At 38.4% G+C, this 10,893-nt stretch overlaps 1 protein-coding gene and 2 long non-coding RNA genes across 5 annotated transcripts; 1 reads left to right on the top strand and 2 right to left on the bottom strand.

Annotated features, from left to right (window-relative positions):
• Positions 1-531: 531 nt before the first annotated feature.
• On the bottom strand, positions 532-1,727 carry LOC131684660 (uncharacterized). 2 transcript variants are annotated; one of them, XR_009304671.1, is made up of 3 exons: positions 1,699-1,727; positions 1,187-1,344; positions 532-1,095 (listed from the first exon to the last, which is right to left on the bottom strand). It is a non-coding gene; the product is annotated as an uncharacterized LOC131684660 (long non-coding RNA). The 2 variants fall into 2 exon arrangements; XR_009304672.1 differs by having other exon boundaries at positions 532-1,098.
• Positions 1,728-1,903: 176 nt separating this feature from the next.
• On the top strand, positions 1,904-2,707 carry LOC131684658 (uncharacterized). The gene is made up of 2 exons (XR_009304670.1): positions 1,904-2,246; positions 2,355-2,707. It is a non-coding gene; the product is annotated as an uncharacterized LOC131684658 (long non-coding RNA).
• Positions 2,610-10,665, bottom strand: LOC131684651 (conserved oligomeric Golgi complex subunit 1). Of its 2 annotated transcripts, XM_058967714.1 has the most exons (5): positions 10,460-10,665; positions 8,630-10,391; positions 7,884-8,570; positions 7,749-7,802; positions 2,758-2,894 (listed from the first exon to the last, which is right to left on the bottom strand). In XM_058967714.1, exons 1-4 carry the CDS (start codon positions 10,597-10,599, stop codon positions 7,782-7,784), a joined length of 2,610 nt encoding a protein of 869 aa, XP_058823697.1. In that variant the 5' UTR covers positions 10,600-10,665; the 3' UTR covers positions 2,758-2,894; positions 7,749-7,781. The 2 variants fall into 2 exon arrangements, with proteins under 2 accessions (XP_058823696.1, XP_058823697.1); XM_058967713.1 differs by lacking the exon at positions 7,749-7,802 and having other exon boundaries at positions 2,610-2,894.
• Positions 10,666-10,893: the final 228 nt, after the last annotated feature.

Below are 10,893 nucleotides of genomic sequence, written 5' to 3' on the forward strand. Positions count from 1 at the left end.
ATCAAACAGCACACCACGCACAACTTTGCGCGGAAGATACATAGGAGAATGCATCTCTACCGATTGCCAACGAGTCCACGGTAAACCAACCCAAAAAAGAGTTTTCAATGCCAATTCCTGAACCACAAACGGTTGCCAAATTTGTGGCAGCTGTTCAGTGCATATTGACAACTGCCAAAGCAGCATCCAGCACCTCAGAAACCACTGTAAGCAACATCGGTGATGAAGATAACAGCAATGACGACGGATTTACATTGGTCACTCGTAAGTGCAAGAAGCAGGAAAGAACAACGATGATGACCTTGATGTGGAGGACAGGAGAGAATTAAATGGTCCCCATGACACAGTAGGCGAGCCGCGAAAGAAGGTCTCTGCTCGCAATAAAAAGTTGCGCGCACGAGATCCAACGGACAATCAATAATATTTGTTTTATTTTTTTAAATATTGTAAACACATAAAGGATCCACGGCTCCGTTAAGCTACCGTTATGAACCGTGTCAAATAAACGAAATAAAAAAAAAGATCAAAAGGTTCATAGGAAGAAACATTTCCCACCTAATTTATAGATTAATTGTGACAATATCGAGGTGAATTCGTTTATTTGCATTCACTGGCGATTACCGATATCGCCGAGAAATTCAGTGTCGCATTCTAGTAAATAGTCCTATTTTGGGCTCCAAGAAACCTCCTCGATCGAACAAAGTCTGCTACCATATAAATTTATCCATATACAACACGCTCGTTAGAACGGCTGTCCTCTACGGCCACGAAACCTGAACTATAAGCTTCTACAATTAGTTTTTTTAGGAAAGTTTAACACGTGCATATTTTCCCCCAATTTGAAACTTTTCTTCGCTCGTTCAGAATAAGTAAAAACGACCTTCATAAATTGTACGCACGGTTGTTGCTCATAGGAAGCAGAGATGAAATCGTCAGCTGTTACTCACACACGTTAGTTACCGCATTTCGCTTGGCACCCTTTCGAGACACATGCTGTTTTTGACGAGTCACGCTTCAAAGTTGTCTTTTATTAGTAACAGCGTGTCTGCGTGAAAATCGTGCTCAAGTCCAAGGACACTCGAATGCGACAGCATGCTGCTGATGATGATGAAAGGGAAATTTTTGTTCTTATTAGTTTTTCTTCGTGTTATTATAGTGTAAACAGATTTATATAGGGTTACTGTACCTTAATTTATCTTAGCTACTATATTCATTCATTTATTTGAATACACAAGTTAGAGCTGTGGCTCAAATGGTAGTATAAACAGGAACGCATTGTATTCGCCTTGTCACTTCACCCGCACACAAGTTTTCTACATTTTTGCGCCAGGTTTTCTATTGTTCCTATTAACGAAGTAAATATATTGATACCTATTTTAGAGCAATCCATTGACACCCTGACAAACGAAATGAATAAGAGCTCATCTACCCTGGCTAGAATTTTCCGACTTGTTTCATCGACTTTTGAATGCCGTCAGTACGACAGATTAGTTAATTACATGTGAGCATTTCACAACGACTCGAAATCACCGTATTTGTGTGGGTGTCAATAATGAATGAGTAAAAGATGAATCAAAGAGCTATTTGAGAAATTATATGCAAGTTTTGGTTGAATAATAGATCAGGTTAACGATATCAACACCATTAGTTATTCCTATCTAAAATTCTTCAACTGCAGCGATATCCTTCTTTGATTACCTTCGACTATCTGTTCGATTCAAAAGTCCCTGATGAACTGAATATTATTCCCGTGCATCATGTTGACCCGGTCGAATCGGATTGAATCTTCGATTTGTTTTTCCCTAAGCAAATTATTCTTTGTTATTTAATTATCCACAGCGGAAAGTTATTTTTGTCGTTCACAGCATTGCACTTGTTTTGGTTTTAAATTTTGTCAGCTTGGTAGCGAGATGTAGTTGTTCTACGTACCAATGGATTTGGTATTTGTTCGCTAGTTAACGACTACATTATTTATCACTTTCGACTGTTTTTTCTACTGGCACATTCGTAAAAAAAACAGTTGACCATGGGACGGACAAATGTGACGAGATAGTCAAGAATATACAGGGTCGCTTGTTATAGAATTCATTCAGTCGAGTAGCACATCTTGGCCCTGGTAGGTGTATTTTAATACTAGGCGAAAGATTCAAAAGAAGATTTCCAAACTTTGGTGATATCTGAAAAAAGTGATAATGGGCAAAGGCAAAGGTGGAGGGGGCGGATCTGGTGGTAACCAGGGTGGCAATGTAATTAAAACATGGTGGGAATCAAAGCCTTGCGAGGTTTTTTCCCGCAGGATTCTGATTCCGTTGCGCAGTGAAAATTCGGATTACTTTATTTGGGCTTGGTTTCAGCAAAAAGGTGGTGCAGCCAAACCAAAAGGTGGAAATGACAATAAAAGTGCTGCTGGAGGTAAGGGAGCAGACAAAGGAGGAAAAAAGGGTGGCAATAAAAAATAAGGATGGAAGCATTGGTAGCTTCAACCCTTTCCCTGGACAGCATCCATACCCGACGCCATTTCGGAAAAGATAAATTGAACTGTGAAATTCGTTACTACGTCCATTATTGTGAGATAAGCCAAATTATTTTCAACTATACAAGTATTTATTTTGTATATAAATGTGTTTAAATAATTCGTGTATTACTTCTAAGACTTAATAAATTAGTTGAACAAATTTATGAAAAATAGAATCATCATATTTTTAAATCAGGTGAATATTTTGTGTATTACTTACTAATAAGTCTAGCTTTTATCTGAACCAGTCCTTATCGAGACCAAAGAAAGCAGCCGCTCCTTTGGCGTAATTTTGTGCCGTTGCAGACGAAGACGATGATGGTAACGGTTCCTTCGGTTTGTTGGTTGTGTTGGTTTCTTTGGGTGGGGTTTTCATCGGCTGTGGGAGAACGATACAGATTCAATCAAAACAATATTATTACGTCGTTAAATTCAATCGGTTAATTACACAAGCTTTGTTCACTATTTATAGCTCGGGTATGCTGTAAGGTAAGGAGTGAAAGTATTTAACTGTTAAACAAATCGTCGGTGGTTGGCAAAATGGTATTATTGTGTAACATGAAGCCATACTATGTCGCCATTCACCTCTGATACAGAACACCTATCTCTTACCTCCCTGCGGTGCCAACCAGGGTAAGAGTAGGGTTCCTAGTACCGATCCTTTTTAGCGAGAACCGGTACTGCGGTACTGAAGCTCTCAGTACGGATAGTAGCGGTAGTCTAATATTTAGTTCAAAATAATCTAGAAATGTGAAAGTTAAAATTGAATGTTCAAACTGATGATTTTGTTCTCAGATTATTAAATTATTTTGAACAAAGCATGCTTGGTGTTTTTAATTTCTTCGGAATGACATAATTTTAGCAGATTTTTTGTGACTTTTTTATTTCGGGCACTTTTGAAATAAATTACTGCTAAGCTACGCGACTTTCTTCGACTTCGAAAATTGATAGAAGAAATCCTATTATCAACATTCCCTCTCGACGGCATTACCGCTTTTCTGTAAATTGGTTTCATACTTAATACGATTTGCCTACTCTTCTCCAATGCATAACAAGCCTCTTTAAATTACTGTAAACTGTTTGCCAACTCTAAAATACTCAACTACTATGTCGGTGTTCGTTCTTTTATTGATAAAGATTCAATGGCAAACCAAATACAGACGTGGCATAGGCCACAGTTATTTTACGACCCCACCCAGTGAGTACTAGGAATCAATCAGCATGTCGCTAATAACAAATCAAATTTCCGTCATTTACGCTAGATGTGAATACTTTGAGATCTTTTATAAGATCGTTGAAATTATTTTCGGCTAATTAGTACAGACTTCTATAATGATTATGATGATGGTCCCACCTCATACCCCTACAAATTATTAAATACCACTTTACTGGCGGAACTTAGAAATACTTATTTATTTCCGGATGTTCACGGATTGCACATATGCTTCATAAATAGTTTTACATGGTACCGAAAACACCGGTCCTTGCTTTTTTTCAGTATCAGTATTTCGGTTCCAACAATTATTATTCCCGGGATTTTCGGTACCGTTATTACTGGGTAGGAGCCAACTTAATTTTTGCCTGAACCCGGGACTGGGTCGGGTTTTGGCATCAACCACTGTCAATTCATACATTTTGACACCGATTGGAGTTGGATTCTGACTCGGATGAGATCTGCGCGTGCGGCTGCTAGTGTATAGTGTAGTAGCCGCACAAAATTATTTCGAATTCTCTTCATGAATAAAATCGATAGTTTCCTGTAGTAGTTTTGGTTTTTTTTGGACTATTTTTTTCTTTTCCTTTTGCCAGCAACCAGGGGCGGTCACGCAAGCTCAAGCTAAACGAAAATTAAACGAATACAAAAATACCAGCTTAAAAAAAATTAAAAATGATCGTGGAAGTAAAAACAAGAAGCAACACTCCCGATGGCTGGTTGTCGGGAGTTCAAGTTGCTCGATAAATTTTTTCGAAAACTGATCGCCAGCGGCTTTCGTGCATATTGCCAAAATCGTATTGTCTACCAAGTCATCTCCTGATCTCTTCCCTCACCTACTAACACAATTCTTTTCCTGTGCTACTCGTGGATACGAAGAAAGTCTAATCTCGGTCTCTATCAACAGCGAGTGTCGAAATAACATTCTTTGGATCAATGAGCGCTACAATGTACTAACCTTAACAATTACGAAAGTCCACTTCTGTTTTAAGAGGGGACACGTTCCTGGAACCGCCAGTGGTGTTCGTAATAGGTGAATAGCCCTTGGCAACAGTTCCTAGGATATTGGACTATCGTATGTCGTAAACAACCATTTTCAAAGTAAGGACTGTTTACATATTACGAACAGGATGAACTTGGCGACCGGTATGGCGTAAAAAACTGGATATTTAATGTGTTAAGAAACTTTCATCACAGACTTTCTTAGATTTTAATGAGCATTTTCCAACGATGGTCAACTAGGCGGTTTATAAGTCTATTATATTTCTCCGGACAAAACCGGGCTAGAGGCCATGTGGCATCTAGCAGGTTGAAGTATCTCTGAAGAATCGTCCCACTGGGGTCCTGTTTCCATATCGTAAGAGAAGACAAAATATAGAAATCTCTAAGTCGAGTTGTATCTCCTTGCCGGAGGAGTGAATGGCTGGCGGTGTAGGACGGATCATATACTTGCGGCGCAAGTAAATCTCTGACACAGTCGAACCGTAGGATTGAAATGATGGTCATGTCCCTAACATCTATTTGGGGATTATAAGCCAATATGTGTGGTATATATCCCGCCCTATGCCGGAAGGAAACGCTTTCATAGCTCTGGTTCATGAACCGTATTTATATAAAGGAAGCTTGTATGTTGCAAAGTTACTTAACTCAATCAAATCGATTGGACAGGCACTGAATGATGGCACAGGAAATGTTATGGGCCTTTTGAAAAACCTATATTGATGGAGAAACGCAAATAACTTATGAAAAGGTCGTAATAAAACAAAAGAATTCTGTTAAAACGAAATTTAAAATATCTCCTGAGTTACTACACTTCAGAAAACTTTGTTATTAGCATTTTGATTTAAAATGGCGTTTAAAATCATATTCAAAAAGAAAATTGTATTTTTGACTGCAAATATTATGAATTATAAAAATATGTCAAAAGTTGTTGTTAGGAAAACTTTTTTATTGAAAGCTAACGCAAATAACTTTTAAAAAGGGTATAATCACACGAACTGTTCAACAAATCGAATTTTGGAAGGTTTTGTATGTCAATTAGCATGAAATTTAAAACAATGTATAAAGTTATAGTTGGAAAAAAAATTTACCGATAAGTTCTCCATCATACAATCACATTCAACATGTTTTTTGACAAAATATAAAAAAATACGTTTTTTTGACAAAATATAAAAAAATACGAAAAATGGATTTTTTTGCAATTTGAATTTTTAACACAAATTTTTGCTTTTGTGAAAAATGACATTTTTTTTCGTACAGAAATATTCATTCCCTGTAACTCGTTGTCCGGAAGTTTTGCTGTATAAAATAGAGCAACGGAATAAAAAAAATTTATGTGCATAGAAATGTCCACGCCCTTTTGAAAAATTGCTCTTGTATCAAAATATTGTAATTGTCAGAGAAAATTATGGAGATTTATTGATCGAACACAACTTCAAAGTTTTGTTCGAATCTACGATGGTCATATTTTGTGGTCAGCCGGCTTCTCATGAAATCCCTCAAATGTCTCAAGTCTCCACGAGGCTAGGCTAAATAAGTCCTTCATGTCAGTTAAATTTGAACTGCTAATGGTATATGCTCGGCTGACGAAGATGAAGTACTCAACTATCTTTTTGACACACACACTTAAAGTGTGTACGGAATCGGATGATAGTGAGTTCTTTGCTGATTCTTGGCTCGTAGAATTTTGACAATCGAATTGCTCAAATGGGCGCTTGAGAGATTTGCTTCGCATAAATCTCCGGGAAAAGATGGAATCAATCCAGTTTCAACGAGAATATGAGCACTTCAAGCATATTTCGGAAACAAAAAAGTTCTTTCTTGAAGACTTACAACAGGCTACATTCCATTAGCGTGGTGGGTAAGCAAACATCGATTTCAGAATCAAGAAAGCTTGCATGGTATTCGACCAATGCAGACGGGCTTTCGGCCAATGCAGACGGACTTTCGACCAATGTAGACAGGCTCTCGGCAAATCCTGGATCCCCTAACCCAAGTACATTTATTGGATATGCACAACCCAATACTGGCATACGGGTCTTTTGAGTGGTAACAGACGGCAGAAGTCATGACAATCCAATCAAAGTTAAATCATCTTCAGAAGATGATCTTGATGGCGTGACTGGTGCGTTCATGACAACACCTACTGCTTGAACATAAAATCTCTATATCTGTCTGAAACAAGAAGCACTTTCTTGTGCATACTGTTGGTATATTCAAGGGCTCTGTAGCAGTAACCCAATGGATCATGCAACTAGCCAAACACTACTGTGGCCTTAAATGGTTACTTGGGATAAGCATATACTTGCTCCTAGTGACCTTACATTCACATGTAGTTTTGCTTTTTTCAATGTGGGAATTTCTCCTCGCGAGGAATGACTGTCTGGCTGTATGGAGCGACAAATTGAAGAATATGTAGTTTGTTGCACTGGTGGTTCTTTGTTGGAGGGCCGAACCGCTGCTGGTGTCTATTGTCGTGAAATGAGATGAGCCCAATCCCATTCGCTTGGCAGATACTGCACCATTTTTCAGGTGAAAATCTTTGGAATCCTGTGTGGAGTACTATCGGTACTTTAACAGGAAACTGTGAAAACTGTCGACTAGGAGTTGAGAACAGCTTGAAGCATCATCTGATGTTGGATATACACAAATACATTTTTGTATTTAAATCATCGTCCAACAAAGATGTAATTGGGCTATGACAGCAAATCAGATGGAAAAGTTTGTCTTGTCCATCATGCTGTTTGATTTGTTTGTTGTACATCAATATATTGGAACATTCAAGCCGTGCTGTTAACAATATTGAATGGTTATGTACAAGATATGACAACAGTTTCACTCAAAATGCAGCAGCATTGTCCGCAAAAATCTAAAAGTACATCATATTAAACATCGTTTGGCAGGTTAGTTTAAAACGAACAATTTAACGATAACATAACATCAGCTCAAGGTATTATGTATAGTGTTAGCGTAGGTAAACAGTCGTTCAAACTCTGATTAGTGAGTTAGTAGAATTCATACCGTTCTTGCCTAAAGGACCCTAAGCACATTCAATCAGGATTTTTGAAAATTATCCTGCGAAATAATGCACATTATGTTGAAAGAATAAACCATATTAAATATTTTAACATCGAGAATTGGGAAACTCAGCCGTACCTTATCATCCGGTTTATCAGCAAACCCGACTAGTTCCACCACCGCTGTCGTGGCCGTTGGCATTTCTTTTGTCACAATAGGTAAAAGCGGGAACCACGTCTCGCTCGCACTGTTAGAACTAAGAGCTAAAATATTTGGATTTTTATCCTGACTAAGCTTGCTAACATTAGCAGCAGACGTCCCAACTGTGCTACTCTGGATCGTGCTGAATTGGTCTCCGTTTACTATCATTACACCGAAAAAGTGCTGCATTCGCTGAACCGCACGTTTCACATTAGTGTTCACATGCGAATGGAACACATCAAAGTCGAACGGGTCGATGTAACTCTTAAAGGTGTCAATCAACTGATTGTAGTCATCGTTGAATTGTTTCTTCTCACGCCCGGTAAATAAAAGCTGAATAAATTTCAAATCGAAATAGTACTGTAAGGCCGAATTTTGGTTCTTCTGTATGAAATCGAGCGCCGACAGGTTCCGGTAATGATTGTACAACCGAGCGACAGTTTTATCCACGATCAGAGTTACAATGCTTTTCGGGATTGTGTGGGGTATGAACGAACTGAGGTGAGTGGCTATCGTATGGAGCAGTTTTTGCAGTGAAAAGCTTGGAAGTGCGGGAACTCGAATGGTTGATTGCACCGGTTGGTTCTGCTCATCATTCTCTTCAATGGCAACTATATCCCATAGCTGATAGAGAAATGAAAAATTAGAGCGGTAAAAAGAAAAAAAACCTAGAAGTTACTTACGGGGAAGTCTACAAGTACTGTTGCATAACCGGCATGTTGGTCCAACTGTGGCCATTTCTTCTCAAATTCGTCTATCCACAGTTTCCAAAACCTTAAACTTTCCTCGTCCAACAAGCCAGATATCTTAGTCCAATTGTTCATTTGCAAATCAAATGAACGTTTACTACTCATTTGAAGATTATCATCATCATGCCACGGGGTTGTGTGTGCAAATTTAGACGAGGCAACACATTGTTTTAACGAAGGACAAAGCTCTTTGAAGGCTATCAAAAGTCGGGCGAGTATAATAAAGCTATCACCCGTTTGCTTGTATTCCGCCGATTTTATTGATGTTATAAGTTGAAAGACACTTTCAACACTACTATCGCTGTAAAATACAGTAAGATGATCTACTTCTGAATCATTGGAACTTTTCAAAAATGAGGATACTTCGTCGGTTAGAGCTTGAACGCGTTCATCGAGCAAGGATGCAAGTTTTACTAGCGAGGGTGGAATCGCTCTTGATTTCATTAGTAATTGATGGGAAGCCAGATTAGATCGATCGAGTGCATCTTTCAAGTTCAGTGGATTGTCGTCTGCCGATTCGGACCACACGAAGTATTTCATATTCTTCAGAGACTTGTCAGTTGATGCGGTCCTTATTAGTTCAAGAATGTCGTTACAATTGCTTTCTACTGTCTCAGACCAACAAGATTTGATTATAGATTTTGCTCGAGCGTTAATCAATGGTTGGTAGAAAAGGTTATAAAAATCCAGCGATTCTGTAAGAGACAATTTTTTGCAAGTTTCAGACCATTGTTCTGGCTTTTCAGCTGCTCTTAGACAAAGTGTTCTTATGTCATGTAGCATTTTGATCGTTGGAACTAAATCCATAAAAGAAGCAAGCTGCTTTAACGCTATTTTCTCCACATTTAGTAGCCAGTATTGAGAACTGTTTCGCACCATTTCCGTATTTAACGATTGAAGTTGTAACCTTGGTCGAAATTTGCAGATAATGTCCGGTAATGTTTGAATGATTTTCGGATCTTCTGACCTTATCAAACTAATCGTCGGAAGGGAACTTTCGCCGGTCACCGAGGTTAATTCCATCATGAGAAGACCTGCCTCTTGTCCAGTGCCTATGAAACATCTATTAATCAAATCGACCGTGTTCATCAACACTTTTAAACTAGCGACAATCTTATCTTTAACTTTTTCATTTTTTGAACTGTCTGAAAGAACTCCAGAGAATGCTTTCAAGCGCATCTGTACGAAGCCATTCAAGATCTGTTCAAGCTGACAGTTTTCTAACAGAAGCATGCTAGCCAAACATTTTGCAGCAACTTCCGGTCGCAAGTCTTCTCGTTCTAGACAGTTTGCACAGTTTTGTTTAATGGTAAAAAAGAACTGGCTTAGAACGGCCCACTGCTTTTTGGCAACCGAAAACTTGGCCATAACTTCATTGTTTGAGTCCAACTGTAGTCCTGTTGAGATATGTCTAGAAAAAATAAACAACTGCGTTGCGACAAAGTAATCTTCGTTATCAATGGCACTCCATATCATCTCCGGAAGGTTGGTTAATAGCTTGATTTGAACAAGAATTCCATAGAATTTATTAGAGACGTTCTTTTTCTGGGCTCCCGATCGGAATCCAATCAGTTGGTGCTCATTCAGTTGACGACAGACAGCGGTAATATTATCTATATTACCAATAATGGAACTGGCCGTTGTTTTCATGTCCCCGATTGTATCCGCTGCCTTAAGCAGGTCACGGTAGCGTTCCCTGTATAAGAAATGATTTTTATATAAAAAATTATCCGTGAGCTACAAAATATTAGATTCAATACATACCCAACCATGGTTCGAAGTTCCTCCCGTTTGAGCTCGACTTCTGCTTGGAGTTGTTTATGAATCTGGTCAATATCGGTAATACTGTGTTGCTCAAAGAGATTGTCCACATTGATGTTAAGCAGATTGGTGGCTTTCGCCATGGTACAAGCGTGATTTATAGTAAAAAGCAATAATTAAGTTCAGCTCCAAATTTTGGAATCAATAAAAATTCGCCAACACCACGAGAACAAGACTCAAAACAAAAACGATGAAGACCTGCGATGTTTTACTCTTATTTAAAACTACTCAATATTTGTGTTCCGACTACTCAAATTCATTTAGCAAGGCAACCCACACTGAGCGGAATTGCTACAACCATATTATAAGATATTCATGTAATTTAGCGCTATTAGAATTTCCAATGATTGCTACATAAGACTTTTAATAGAATATCA

Source organism: Topomyia yanbarensis, chromosome 2 (assembly GCF_030247195.1).
Source record: "Topomyia yanbarensis strain Yona2022 chromosome 2, ASM3024719v1, whole genome shotgun sequence".
Classification (NCBI taxonomy): domain Eukaryota; kingdom Metazoa; phylum Arthropoda; class Insecta; order Diptera; family Culicidae; genus Topomyia; species Topomyia yanbarensis.